We start from the raw sequence: 16,089 nt of genomic DNA on the forward strand, positions 1-16,089 counted from the left end.
ATTGCACTAAAATAAACACTTAAATGTGTATTTTGGATGTTTTCTTTCCACTAGTCTGAAAGAAAACAAGTTCTGGAAGCAAAACAGCACAAAATCGCATAATTCATTAGTGCTTGAATAAACACTTTTCCCTGTTGTGTTTCGGCTTAGCAACCAAAAAAATACACACATCCTTTAAGATTATCCTATTGCACCAATTTAGACAAACCTCAAAAGATCATGCTCTGAAAAATACTACTAGAAATTTCTCTAAGGAAGTTGACTCCTCTTAAAGAGAGTGCTAAACCATGAAAGCATCTGAAGAAAGCGTCCCAGTCGATGCGGTTTATGTTACTGATTAACTCTCTCCCAGCGTCAGCGGTGTGTTATCTGCGAGTGTGGGTCTGTCTCGCCCGCTCACACCCGACTCATGTTGACATTCCAGAAGACTGGACCTTGTGCAAACAGCCTCTGACAGATGGAGGCTACAAGAACCAGTAGATTGAGATGGCAGTCAGCGCTCTGATGGGCCTCCTCACGTATTTCAACAGCTCTGAGCTGAAGAAATTTATTTGGCAGATGCTCATCACAGTCTCTCGTTAAGAGGATCATACAGGCTGGTGGACAGTCATAATGAGGTCTGACAGGTTTCAGTCACCATAGTTTTTGTCATTTTTTTCAGATGTGGAGAAGGTTTAGTTTTCCTGAGTGACGCCGTTCGGCTTTCAACTGTCTAAAATGTCTCATGAGGAATAAAGAAGAAAATTACCTGCAATCCAAAGCACATTTGGGGAACGCTGGTTCCTCCAGGAATGACAAGTTGATATCTTTAGTATCTCAGTTTTTCTGCAAGACATCAATGAGATCAAATGGAGATCAAATGCATGTTAACATCCACTTCTCAGATGTTTCTCTTACAAAAAAGACCCCTGTAATCTCATACGTCAGATCTCAATATCAAGTATTATTACTCAGATTTTTATACATAATTAGATATGTATGTATGTCCAACCTTATCCGCATACATACAATACACTTGAGTATTGGCGATAAATACTGTATAGCAAATGTCAACTGCTTGATTGCTTGTATCAGCACAAAATGTAAGTATATTAGTGCCCAGCTCTTTTCTATATAAAGTTGAATATGTAAGTACAACTTTATGCACATACATACATAAATACATTACACTTGTGTAGACTGACATACAGTTAAGGTCAAAAGTTTACATACACCTTGCAGAATCTGCAAAATGTTAATTATTTTACCAAAATTAGAGGTATCATACAACATACATGATATACTTTATTTAGTACTGACCTGAATAAGTAGCATAAAAGACGTTTACACATAGTCCACAACAAAAAAATAATAGTTGACCCTCTTAAATAAACAACCATGTTCAAATTACACTTAAGTTAAACTGGCTGCTGTTCTTCAGAAAAATCCTTCAGGTCCCACAAATTCTTTAGTTTTTCAGCATTTTTGTGTATTTGAACCCTTTCCAACAATTACTGTATGATTTTGAGATCCATCTTTTCACACTGAGGACAACTGAGGGACTCATATGCAACAATTACAGAAGGTTCAAACACTTACTGATGCTTCAGAATGAAACACAATGCATTAAGAGCCAGGGGGTGAAAACTTAAATTTAACTTATTTTGTCTTCTGGGAAACATGTAATTATCTTCTGTAGCTTCTGAAGGGCAGTACTAAATGAAAAAATATATATATTACATTTAGGCACTATATACATACATATATATATATATATATATATATATATATATATGTTTTGTTTTGTTTTTTTTTACATATTTATTGTATTTGAAAGTTTACACTCTTAATGTCTTCTGAGGCATCAGTGAGGGTTTGAACTGGGTCCCTCAGTTGTCCTCAGTGTGAAAAGATGGATCTCAAAATCATACAGTCATTGTTGGAAAGGGTTCAAATACACAAAAATGCTGAAAAACCAAAGAATTTGTAGGACCTAACGGATTTTTCTGAAGAACATCAAGCAGTTAACCTGTTCAGGACAAACAAAGGACTGATGGACAACTATCACCAAATAAAAAAAACTCAGCTGTGGATCATTCAGGTAACAACACAGAATCAAGTGTATGTAAACTTTTGAACAGGGTAATTTTTATATATTCAACTATATTTTCTCTTTTGGACTATATGTAATCGTCTTTTTATGTGAAATATCTTTTTCAGGTCAGTACTAAATAAAAAATAACATGCATTTTATATCCCTCTTATTTTTGTTAATTCTACAAGGTGTATGTAAACTTTTGCCCTTAACTGTATACTACATAGCAAATCTCAACTGCTTCATTGTTTGTATCATTGCACTGAATATGTGCAAAGACACCAGAAAAGGTTTTGACACAAATTTCACATTTCGATTTGATACTGATTCACAAGCTTGCGATTCAATTCAATTATTTTGGATATATATTAGATGCAATCACATAATTAGTTCAGCTCCAATTCGTTATTTAAAAAATAAACATTAAAACGGCGTCTGTCATAAAAATGTGACTTTATTCAACGACAAATTAAACACTGACGAACAGTAAAAAATTATGATTGTTATATGGTACATATATTTAGCGAAATGCTCCTCTCTGGAGTTCATTTTTCTAGCTAACTAATAAGTTTATAGTCACTTGTTTTCTTTTTTTCTGAGGTAAATGTGACGTGACATTGTTTACAAGCTGCTAGCCTATATTTAAGTCTTTCCACGGTTGAAACATTGATCGAGCGATTACATGAGACAGAATACCGATTTCGGTAAGTTGTACTCTGTCTTTTAACATATCTTTAGACGTTCAATCATGCTTATTTCCTGCTGAAACTGGTTAAAGCGGAAGAGATGATCAGTTGACGTGCTGCTTCTCATGAACAGAGGCGCTACAGCGATCTGTCAAAACGACATTTATTGTTTGAATACTATAATAAAATGAACATAATTTGAAATCCGAGACTTGGTATTAAAAGTAACGCATTTTATTAGCGTTACGGAGATGCGCCATGTTCTGTTAATTAACCGAAAACAGGTTAGAATAATCGATCGATTGATGCTAATCACATTCTGTAGAAAGAATATTCCCTTGGGGGACAAAGTATAAAAACAAACCACACACAATTCATTTTTTCATGTTTAATTTTACAAATCTGTCAGGAACACTTGAGAACAACCTCAGCTCATTTGTCTGGAAGAAAATGAAACACTTGAATGATTCGTAATACTTTCGAGTTGATGTGGCTAAAACTGCAAAAAATATACTGCACCCATTTTTTTTTTCCAGTATTTCGTCAAATTCAAATGCAAACTTCAGTGTGAGTAAAACAGCCGGATAAAAAGGACATCCTCTACTATAGAAAAGGGATTAGCTGACTATAAAAATGTACGTTATTTTTGCATTTTAACTTACCATTCACATTTGTGTGTATATATATAAAAAAGATGTAAGAAATGCAAATCTTTCGATACCAGCTACAAATAATTCTTTGTACCACTGAAATGTCATTTTAAATTACAAAATAAACATTATGAATCATTATTGTTTCTACTGTCATCATTAATATTATTATCTCTTTATTATTTTGATCTTTTTTATCCTTTTGATTCTTAACATAAGTCAATAAATTAACATGCTATCTCTTTCCCTGAAAGCCAATACGTGACTGTGTCAACAAGTGAGAGCTGCGCAGGACCCGACATTAAACTTTTCCCGGAGGTTTTGTGCGCCCGGATTCGAACCAGCACCACGGCTCAATGTGTCTGGAACATATGCTTGAAAACGGAGTTTTGTGGCTTTTAGTCCATGTTTGTTAATGCTGAGGTCATCTAAACGCAAGTACACTCCCAAAAATTGACAAAGAAAAGAAACTTCCTGTTTTAACAGGAAACACACAAGAGAAGCCATTTCATGGAGTCTTTAATGTCGAGTCCTGCTGTACATGTGCGAATGTATGTCTGGGAATGTCATAGAAACATCTAGATGTGTCTACATCTATTTCTCACTCTGCGGGAAAAGGGAGGAATTGTTCGGAAGTCCATACAAAAAATAATTCATTGTAAATATATAATATATATTTTTACATATTTGAATATATTTACAAATATACCCAGCACTATATACCATGTATTATTTTTTTTTTTTTACCATTAAGAATAACTGCTTGGGCTTTTTGTATGATAACTGTGTTATCATGGTAAAAACGGAGCATTTAAAAATAAAAAAATAAAAAATCAACCAGAGGCAGTGTTATGTTTTCTACTTCTTCTTCTTCTGTTAGTTGTATGTTTCCTTATTGTAGTCGTATCCTATTTTCTCCTTTTTGTCTCTTTAGAGTTCTGTCCATGTGCTCCATTCGTTTCTCCTGGGAACACAGAATCCTGGAATGCCAAGCAACGGAATGATGGCAAGAATGTAATAGAATTCCAACATAAACAGAAAACAAAACAAAAAACACAAGAGGTGGGCCCTTGGAAACAGTCACTTTCCTTCAGTCCTCGTCCTCTTGTTAAGAGCTTGGTCACGTGTTTTTGTGCGCGCAAAAAAGGCACCTGCGCTTCACACACTTCAGTTTCTTTCCGGAAAAGCAGCACTGCTGGCGTCTCAGCCTCCTTTTGCGTGCTCCGAAAGTCCAGCGGGAGCTTCGCGAGGAGTCTAGAGGCAGCATACGGTTCTGAATGGGTGCAAGGGAACTGTGGCTAAAAGTCTCTCAGTCTTGTTGAGAACTGCAGGTGTAGCTTGTGATGAAATGGTGAGTCTGGAGAACGTTGAAGAGGCTCATGTTTTTATGCCTCCATTGATGTGCTGGTACTTGGGAAGGCAGGGCTCGTCTGCTAAGGGGTCGTGGGAGAAGACGGAATCGTCTCCGGAGGAGCAGGAGCTGCGTGTGTCGGGGAAGCTGGGAGAGTACTGCTCCACTGGGGCACACAGGTCCAGATATTCCTACAGACACAAAGATCAAGGCGTCAGTATATACGTGACGAGAAATTGAGCTGCCACATTTAATGGGAAAAATTAGGAAAAAGCCAAATTAAATTTCAATTTTTAAATTAAAAGTGAACCTTCTGCATTAGAAATAAAAGCTATTTCTATGAAGAAAGAAAATGCTTTTAAAACCAGTGTTATTTTAATATAATTAATATACTATTGTAGTTTTTAATTAATATTTTCTTCTTACATTTACATTGCTTTTTTTTACTTTAATTTTAGTTATAATTTCATAAATGTTTTGTCACTTTTTATTAAGTTTTATTATGTTTATTTAATTGCTATAGTTTAGTTCTTCAACTTAAAAAGAAAAGGTGCTGCCTTGGCAACTAGTTGAAATAAAAAATTCTTTAATAATTAATAGAAAGTTCAAAAGAACAGATTTAAAGCATTTTCTTAAAGCATTTTCAATGCTTCCTTGCTGAAAAAAAGTATTCATTTCATTCTTTTTGAATGGTAATGTAGATAATCAAATAATTATTTATTTGATCACAATTATTTTAAACAATACTTTCCACTGTTGTCTTGGAATAAGTTTTATTTTATTTTATTTTATTTTATTATTATTATTTATTTAATTTTATTTATTTATTTTTTTTTACTGTTTAGTTTTCGTTTTCAGGAACTCTGTGATGAATAAAAAGTTAAAAAAAACGACATTAATTTGAAAAATAAATCTTTTGTGACATTAAAAATGGCTTTACAGCTTTAGTGTCCTTACTGAATAAAAGTAACCATTGTTTTCCTTCAAAAAAACAAACAAAAAAATACTGAACCCAAACTTTTGAACAGCAGTGTATATAATAAAAAAAATTAATTATTTGATTAAATTGATTTGAAACAACACTTTCCGCAGTCAAGTTCAAGCTTTAATTTAATTATGTAAAAAAGTTTTTTTTAAAAAAAGTATTTTCGATAAGTATTACTTATAAATACAATAAAGTATTTTTTATTTTATGTTTTGTTTTTTATTACTTTTTAGTTTCAGTTTTTAAGGACTCTGTGATGAACAGAAGGTTTAAAAGAACTAAGAACAACATTGAAAATGGCTTTACAGTCACTTTTGATCCATTTAATGTGTCGTCCTTTCCTTCAAAAACAAAAAGTACTGAACCCATATGTTTGAATGGTAGTGCATATCAAATACTTATTTATTACTCAAATAACATTTTCTGCTGTGGTTCACCAGCAGTAACATTGATCTACTAGCCGCTTCCTAAAAAATAAAGTGCGCTCAATCCGAGTTTAACCATGCTGGAAACCTGCACGCCAGATTCCACTCCACTGAACTCCTTCTGAATGTCAAGTCTAACCAATATTTGCTTATCGAATTTCAGTGAATCAGTAACAGAAAGGACCGCACCTGAAGATTTGTACATTTCTAAAATACATATGTATAAACATCCAACGCACATAAATATATACGGCCAAAAAATGTACAGAAGGGTGGTTTTTTTCCTGGTTCATTCCTCAGACAAAATTGGAGCCATTTTGTCTTTGCGGCTGGTACTGAACTATTTGACTAGAGGAAAAGGGGGGTTTTAGGTTGCTGAAAATGAGTGTTGGATTGAACTCTCGCTGCTCAACACAAGGCAGCTCACATTACTAAAGACCTTCACATCTGTGAGCAGTTTAAGACGGGGGGAAGAAAGCAGAGGCACTTTATTACATTTCTAAAGTTCAAAACGGCAAGCGAGAGCGGGGCTTTTGGCATCATCTCTCTTCCACGGCTCAATCCCCCCCTTCGACAAGTTCTGACAGATTTCCATCCCTCAGTCCGCCACACGGATATCGGGGATGACAGATAGGGAACGGAAAGAATCGTCCAGTACGGTTCCATCTGACAATTGAGTAACGTTAGCACGAGGGCTGCTCTCGAAACGCGAAGCCTGGATGAAATCAAGCGCGTGCAACTCTCGACCTGCACGCTGACCATAAAAACGGTTTCCTTTCCCTCGCGGATCTTGCGAAATGTTGTGAGCCGGAGTCTGCGCCAGCGTTGGCACGGGTTTGATGGATCCCAGGACTATAGGGAAAGCTTGAATGGTCTCGAGTCTGTTTATGCATGTGTGTAAACGTGTGCACGCCTCACCTCGTTGGTTGCCAAAGTGAGAATGCGGTCCAAGTCCTCGACCAACTGTTTGAATGTGGGCCTGTGGGAAGAGATAGCATGCCAGCAGTCCTTCATCATCATGTACCTGAGACAGAGGAACAAAAAAAGTGACATCATTTATTTATTTCTACGCTCTGTTTTGGAAATCAAATGTGCCACAGCCATTTGTTGTAATCAGACATGCTCAGGTGAATACATGTGCGCTAAACTGCAGGTTCGATAAAAAAGGCAACAGTGACTTTTCTGCCCATGTACAATCTCAAAACTAATGTAAACATCTCATTTTGGCAGTAAATCAATGTAAAAGTTTGTTAGGTCATCGATGGGTATTTGGTATTTTTCTGTCAATTTAGGGTGGGAAAGAGCTCATTAGTCACTGTGAATTAACCACTTCCACTGTGAAATTACAATCTGTTCTGAGAAACTGTAAAACCATCTTGGAAACTAGCTTTAATTTAGAATGGGATGCGTTTCTGAGTGAAACCAAGGAAAACAGAATGAACAGAATGATGCAAGCTTAACTAGTTCACACTAAATGCACCAAAGAAAATGAAGAGAAAAAAGCAGGGATTGGCTTAACTAGTACATGTACACACTAAATGCAAGTCAAAATGTCATTTAAATGTCATTCCATTCCTAAGCTAAGTGTAAAACAAAAAAGAGAAGAAAAACAGTACAAAATTAGGTTAAATAGTACATGTATGGGTTACATGCAAGTCAAAAATATGATTAAACCTGTTATCAGCTTAACTAAGTCACACAAAGACTCAATGCAAGACATAAAATGGTAGAAGAAAAGAAAATGATTAGTGGGACACTAGCTTAACTAGTTCTCTGACATGTTAAATGCAAGTAAAAAGGCATAAAAAGTAAATGTTTAGTGAGATGCTTATTTAACTAGCTCACTGATGAGGTAAAAAACAGTTAGTGGGATGATAGCTTAACTAATCCATTCCTAAGCTAAATGTAAGACAAAAAAAACAAGAAAAACAGTAGAAAATTAGGTTAACTAGTACATGTACAGACTACATGCAAATCAAAAATATGATTAAAACTCTTATCAGCTTAACTAAGTCACACAAAGACTCAATGTATGACATAAATATTAGAAGAAGAGAAAATGATTAGTGGGACACTAGCTTAACTAGCTCTCTGACATGTTAAAATGAAAACCAAAAAGGCAGAAAAAAAACAAATGCTTAGTGAGACGCTCATTTAACTAGCTCACTGATAAGGTAAAAAATAGTTAGTGGGACGACAGCTTAACTAATCCATTTCTAAGCTAAATGTAAGACAAAAAAACAAAAACAAGAAAAACTGTAGAAAATTAGGTTAACTAGTACATATACAGACTGCTTGCAAGTCGAAAATATGATTAAAACTGTTATCAGCTTAACTAATTCACACAAAGACTCAATGCAGACATAAAATAGTAGAATAAAAGAAAATGATTAGTGGGACCACTTGCTTAACTAGTTCTCTGACATGCTAAATGCAAGTAAAAAGGCAGAAAAAGTAAATGATTAGTGAGATGCTCATTTAACTAGCTCACTGATGAGGTAAATGCAAGCCATAAAAAAGGGTAGTAGGACAATAGCTTAATTAGTTAAAGCCAAAAATATATTATTAAAAAAGGTAAGTGTTGGATGCCAGCTTAACTAGCTCAATGAAACATTAAATGCTAATATTTATTATTATTAACCTGCCAGATTAACTAGTTCATTGACAAGGTAAATGCAATCCTAGCTCACTGAAATGCTGAAGGCAAAAGAAAAAAGTTAGAAAGGTAAATGGTTAGTGTAACACTAGCTTAACTAGCTCACTGACAAGGTAAATGCAAATCAGAAAAAAAAAAAATAGTAGAAATAAAATGGTTAGCAGGACACTAACTATCTAATACATAAACACTGAAATTAAGTAAAAGACATGATAACTAAAAGGTTAGAGTGAAGCCAACTTAACTAGCTGGTAATAAATGATTAGTGAGATGCTAGCTTAACTAGTTCACTCCCTTATAAAAATTAACCTTGATTTTACTACAAATAAAACCAAAAACATAGTTACCATAGTTAAAGAATGGTACCCACAAAGTAACCACGGTTTTGCTACACTAACCACAGTTTAACCATGGTATTTGTAGTAAAACTATGGTTATACAAATGGTAATCAATATGCCATCAAAACATGGTTACTACACTTTCACTATAATAAACCCATGGCTAATTTTCGTAAGGTACAAGAGTAAAAATGGGTAGAAAAAAATTTGTACAACATCTGAACTAGTACATTGACACTAAATGCAAGCTACAATATGGCAATAAAAAAAAAAAACAGGACGCTAGCTTAACATGATAAATTAAACAATTAATAAAGTTTAGCGGGGTTCCACTGTAACTAGCTCATTGACAATGTAACTGTGAGACTGTGAGATATAATTATAGGAAAAATGGTTAGCAGGACACTAGTTTAACTAGTTCTAAAATGTATTGGGACGCCACCTTGACACTAACAATGCAAACAATGCAACATGAAACCTTTTAGAAAACATCAATACTCACAATTCGTTGGTGCAGTTTGCAGGTTTGTCCATGCGATGACCCTCTTTTAGTAGCTTAAAGAGCTCCTCGACAGGTATTCCTGGATACGGAGAACCGCCGAGCGTAAAGATCTCCCACATTAAAACCCCGAACGACCAGCTGGAAGAGACAGACACACATTCATCAGATCACTTTACCAGTACAACACACAACAAACACACTCCTCTTGTGGTTCATATTACACTTTCAATCAGTGTTTTGACTGTTTCGAGTATATTGGCATTAGACAATCAACATTTTGTTCAGTTATTCTTGATTATTTAACAACCGCCGTCAAGGGAGCAACAAATTCCAGCCTCTTCTGTGGTACCATCACTTCACTATCCCCCAAATTTGGATGAGGAACGCTCTGAAGTGAAATGAAGCCTTTCCAAAAATCCCAATTTGATCCATTTACAGTAGTGATATTTGTTGGCTCTAACAACGCAGTAGCTGTTGGGGTCTCAATGCGGTCTTTCTGCAGCGTCCCGGACTGTGGGACCACTTTTACGCGACTCAAATGGCTCTGGACTCAAAGCTGGCTTTTGTCCTCCGTAGAACACCACAATGACACATATTGTCCAGCCAAAACAAACATTAGCGAGACTCACAGGAAACAAACGTCCAGAGGGCGAAAGATTGTAGCGGGGAATGATTTTTCAACACATGCCAATTCCACGTTGCTTCATCTAAGATGAGAGGGGAAAATAAAATACGTAAATGATAAGAGTTTCCACAGAGGGTTTCTGACCTTTGACTCATCATATGCGAGTTAAAAGCTTCCCAAAATAGGCCAATGGACATGCAGAGCCAGAAAGCCTTATCATCTGCATGAGCTTTTATTTATCCTGCTGGGTTAATAAAAGCATTTCACAATCACAAGATATAACTGTTTGAAATCAATGCGTTACACAACATGCTTCAGAAACAGATCTCTACAACTACACACACAGGTTAGCAGAAAAGATGTGAGTGAGATCTCTTTAAAATCTCAATTGCTCCCAGTAAACAACAAGATTCAGTGAAGAGCAAATTTGAGATTTTAGTGTTTCCTTCTCAGATGTTTCTCCTGAGAAGAAAGACTCAAAAAATGTCTTAAAATGTGGTCAGATACCAATGTTTGAAATCGATGAGATGAACTCTGCTTCTCATAAAGATTCAAAGGAGAGGCAAACTGGGATTTTGACATAGTCTGCTGTTTCTCAGATGCTTCTCCTGAGAAAAATGTCCCAAAATGTGCTCAGATACTAACTTTTGCAGTTGGTGAGGTCTCAAAATTTGCACCAATATCTCTCATAAAGATTCAGTGGAGAGTAAATTGAGACTTTGGTGCAAACTCATGCTTCTCAGTTGTTTCTCTTGAGAAAAAGACTAAAAAATGTCACAAAATGTGCTCAGATACTAAATTTGCAATTGGTGAGATCTCAAAATTTACACCAATATTTCTCATAAAGATTTCAAAAATGTGTTCAGATACGATTAGCAATCAGTGAGATCTCAAAATGAACTCCAATATTTCTCATAAAGATTTAGTGGAGAGTAAATTAAGACTTGGCTGTGAACTCATGCTTCTCAGTTGGTTCTGACTCAAAAATGTCTTAAAATGTGCTCAGAAACCAACATTTGCAATCAATAAGATCTCAATATTAACTCCAATATTTCTCAGAAAGATTCAGTGGAGAGAAAACTGAAATGTTGGTGCCTCTCAGTTGTTTCACCTGAGAAAAAGACACTGACATTGTCTTAAAATGATCTCAGATACCAATGTCTGCAATCAATGAGATCTCAATATTTTTCACAAACATTCAGTGGAGAGCGAATTTGATCTCATGTCTCAAAATGTGGTCAGATACTAAATCAAAATCTCAATATGAACTCCAATATTTCTCATAAAGATTCAGTGAAGAGCAAATCAGAGACTTGTACAGGTGTAGAATCCTGCTTCTCAGATATTTCTCCCGAGAAAAAGACTAAAAAAATGTCTCAAAATGATCTCAGATTCCAACGTTTGCCATCTATGAGATCTCAATATGAACTCCAATGCTTCTCAAAGCTTCAGTGAAAATAAACTTGGTCTCATGCTTCTCAGATGTTTCTCCTGAGGTAAAGACTGAGAATATGTGTTGAAATTTGCTCAAATACCAAAGTATGCAATCAATGAGATCTCAAAATGAACTCCAATATTTCTCATTGGTTCAGGGGAGAGCAAATTTCTCAAAACGATATCACAGTTTGCATTCAAAAATCTCAATCTACAGTTCACATAATCATGATCACATGATGAGTTGCTATCCACTCTTACTGTTTATCAACTATTGTATTTATGTCCACTTTCTCCCAAGGAATTTTAGGAGAAACAAACAAGACTAAGTAGACACTTAAAACTGAAAACTCATTAAGTCTCCTAAGTTACAAAAGAGCAGCCTGTGAGCAAAACAAATTTCCTCTGGCCGTACTCTTTTCTGTTGACCCTCAGCGGTCACAACACACAAAGCGAAGGACAAAGGCTCTCTGCTTTCGTTTACTCCTGCGGTTACCAGTCCCTGTGCTTGTTTATACAATCAGTTACCCTGTTTGTCTTCTTCTCGTTTTTATCTAGGGCTGCATCTTCTCTGACATGTTTGCTAAATTCATCATCTCTATTCAGTCACCCCATGTTACCACGGCTAACCTCCTCATGATCAATCACTCACACGAGGGCACAAAAAGGGTCACTGCAATGTCCTCTTGAACCCTTGCGCTTCAATGCAATAGGCTGCAAATGGCTTGTGTGCAAATGATTCAGCTGGATGCTAGAGCATGCTTTCTAATTAGCAATGAATCAATGACACATTTTACCTAAAAAATAAAAGGAAAAATTATTTTTGCATTTACTAATTTTGCATAAATAAAATATGTTTGTAATAGAAATAATTCCACATTGCATAAAATCTTTAGTCTAATAAATAATATTTTTTTTAATAAAAATATTATTTTATAATAAAATTATACAATAAAATAATTCATATATTTGCATTTTATAATTAAATATATTTTAGAATTTAATTATAAAATAATATAATTTTATTATTTTAGGGTGACAACCCAGATGTTCTTGTCATAAAATGATTGAACACTAAATGCTAACTAGGCAATAAAGGCCAATTTTATAGGTTTAAAAAGGTTCATCTAATAAAGATGACCTTGCATGAGACCGGATGAACCTCTACCATAAAAGCCATCAAATTACATCCTGAACAAACAGGTAATTCACACACATGCATCCATATTTCCATTTTTGCAAGCTCTGCAGCTTATATCCCATTCCCCATGAGTCTTGTTTGTCAAAACATGCCAATTTTTATTATAATTTATGTATTAATTTAATATGATGTCATATATAGATCCTGTCTGCCTATGAGCCAATCAGAGAGCTTGGGACCTTAGTGACTGATGATGCATAATTAGAGTTGCGCTCAAAGACAAAAGATTTAAGCATTTGCCATCAATAAGGGTCTCTTTGCTATTGATTTGATTTCACTGCACGGACCACACAAAGAGCAGACAAATATGATAAAACATAATGACCTGCAAGAGATTACACTACATATATCATTAGGGGTGGACAGTATGACTGCATTCTTTTATGATAATATCTGTTTTTGTACATTCCCATGCCATTCCATTAAAGGCTTCTCAAATTAATAATCTGGAACTCGACAAACGCAAACCAAAAGATTAGATTGTTAATAACAAATGAATCTAGAAATGACTTCAGCCTGTGCATGCAGCCAAAGCGAAACTTCCGTTTCGTTTCATCTTTTTGAAAGACAACAATAACATGTGAGCTTAAAATGAAAGGCAACAAGCATGCATTATAGGGAAGATAGAGGGCATTTCCGTCCGGGCTCTGGGAGGTGAGAGTCTTGCCCGTCTGAAGGGCTTTGAAGCCGCGCAGATTAGTAACACGGCACTGGTCGCAAGTCGAGCGTGAAATCTCTCGCTTTTCTGGGTAGCGCTGGCCGCGAACAGTCCTTCTTCTTTCTCTGCCTGACAAAAACACTTCCTTAACTTTCCATCACTCGTGCTCCTTTTTTTTTCAGAAGGGAAACAATTCTTGTACCCCTGAACTCACCTGCCAGCAGATCCGATTCTACTCGCTTTATACAAACATACAGTGACTCCAAACCGCTTCAGTCCCTTTTTCAATTTGTACAAGGAAAACCAGCCATAACAGTATCACGTATACTTGGATCCAAAACAACTTATGCAGAACCAACCAGAACTATCCAAAACCACTGTGCAGAAATGATAAGCTATCAACACTATATGCAGATGATCTGTATAATTGGCCACACATGTGGAACTAGAAACAATACCAGCTGCACTGTTTAAATATGCATCATACATTCATTGTTCATATTTACATGATTGAGAAGATTCCCGGTATTTGCCATTGCTTAGGTTCAATAAATAATTACTCCATCTAGACAACCTGAATCCCTGACAATATTCGAGAAACAACTAAAAACCCCTCTATTCTATGAGAATTTCACTGCATCCTATGGAAGCCCATTTCCACCACTGAATAAAAATAAAAAATTGCAACATCTTATTTCTAAATTCAGAATTTTTTCTCAAAATTGTGAGTTTAGAGATGTTCTCAGATGTTTCTCCTGAGAAAAAAAGCATCAAAAATGTCTCAAAATGATCTCAGATTCCAATATTTGAAATCAATGAGATCTCCAATATTTTTCAGATTCAGTGGAAAGTAAATTGAAAATTCAGTGCAAACTTATGCTGAATAAAAGGTATAAAATGTAACTGTGACTTTTTATCTCATAATTCAGTCTTTTTTCCTCACAATTCTGAGATTACATCTCGCAATTCTGACTTTTTTGTTTAGAATTGATATAAACTTGCAATTCTGACTTTTTTCTCAGAATTGTGAGTTATAAACTCGACTTTTTTTCATGCAATTGCAAGATTATATCTCACAATTCAGATTTTTTTTTTTCTTGTAATTCTGATTTTTCTCACAATTGTGAGTTTATATCTCACAATTCTGACTTGTTTTCTTTCATACATGAATTATAAACTCTCAATTGTGACTTAAAGTCCAATAAAGTCAAATTCTAAGGAAAAAGACTGACTTCTTTTTCAGAATTGAGACATAAACTCACAATTATTTTTGTTTAGTTATAAAGTCAGAATTGCATTATATACAGTCATAACTGCATGTTATAAAGTCAGAATTGGGAGATAAAAAGTCACAATTACCCTTTTTTCAATGGCAAAAACAGACCACTATAACAGCTTGCTGAAAATGTTTCTTTTTCTGTGCTTTTACTATTTCTTAATCCCTCTCTGTTCAACCTTATACTATTCTGGACAATGTTTGAAACTTTGTACTGCAAGCACTTATTGTGTTTTTGTGTCATTGAGATGAATCACTTGTTTAATCCTTATTTGTAAGTTGCTTTGGATAAAAGCGTCTGCTAAATAAATAAATGTAATATGCATGGACTAGGGAGGGAGATTGGATTGTAAACATCAGCGAAAGAGCAATACAAATCTTTTTCACATAATATGTCCACTTTAAAATTAAAAAAGCAATCAAGCAAACAATGAAGGACATAAACAGCTGACTTACACATCGCTTTGGTGCGTGTAGACTCGGTCGAACAGCGCCTCTGGAGCCATCCATTTCACCGGCAGACGACCCTACAGACATCAATAGGAGAAAAGGTCAAAGACGGTCAACACAACAACATCCAGACACTGCAACACTCACATCTTCATCTGTACCAGACTCTTGTTAGCCTGGAATTTCATTAAGCCCCAAGCAGCCAATAATGATTGGCAATTAAATGCTGGTGGGACGTATCGCCGAACTCTAATTTCCCTCAGGAGTCATTGTGGGGTAATAAATTGAGACTAGTGGAGAAGATACAAGAGCCAATGGTGTCTGGAGTGCTAGATCCAATAGAAAGGGCCCGAGTTCACAATCTCCTGGCTCACAGGGTTTTATTTAGAGGGGGTTGAACTAGTGTAATTGAATCTAACCCCAGCCATTAATCAGTCATCAGTATCGCTCAATCTGGGCTTTGCTCAATGTTTTAATAATGGCAACTTATGTTTAAAATATTCATGGCCAGATCTTGGTGACCTTGATAAGAAGGGAGAAATAAATCAGGACTAAAGCTGTACTGATGAATAACGTATGGAAAAGTTGCCGCTTACATTTATTTCCTTGTTGTGAAAGTTTTCTACTGGTCCAACCAACTCTAACCAGCAGTCTAACAGGTTGAAACCAGGTCCACCAGCTGGAAATCCAACTGATCAACCATCTATGCCAACTAACAAGCAATAATGACCAACTAGAATCATGCACAGTAAGACTAGAAATGTTTAAATAATTAAA

At 35.5% G+C, this 16,089-nt stretch overlaps 1 protein-coding gene across 6 annotated transcripts in view; it reads right to left on the reverse strand.

Moving 5' to 3' along the window:
* Positions 1-3,133: 3,133 nt before the first annotated feature.
* fgfr2 (fibroblast growth factor receptor 2) overlaps positions 3,134-16,089 on the reverse strand; it is a 64,651-nt gene continuing 51,695 nt past the window's right edge. For all 6 annotated transcript variants that reach the window (XM_051126380.1, XM_051126379.1, XM_051126378.1 and 3 more), the window contains 4 exons: positions 15,319-15,389; positions 9,669-9,806; positions 7,090-7,195; positions 3,134-4,952 (listed from right to left, as the gene is read on the reverse strand). In XM_051126380.1, the coding sequence (XP_050982337.1) occupies positions 4,788-4,952; positions 7,090-7,195; positions 9,669-9,806; positions 15,319-15,389 (480 nt within the window). In that variant the 3' untranslated portion in view covers positions 3,134-4,787. The remainder of the gene's footprint in view (positions 4,953-7,089; positions 7,196-9,668; positions 9,807-15,318; positions 15,390-16,089) is intronic.

Source organism: Labeo rohita, chromosome 13 (genome assembly GCF_022985175.1).
Source record: "Labeo rohita strain BAU-BD-2019 chromosome 13, IGBB_LRoh.1.0, whole genome shotgun sequence".
Classification (NCBI taxonomy): Eukaryota; Metazoa; Chordata; class Actinopteri; order Cypriniformes; family Cyprinidae; genus Labeo; species Labeo rohita.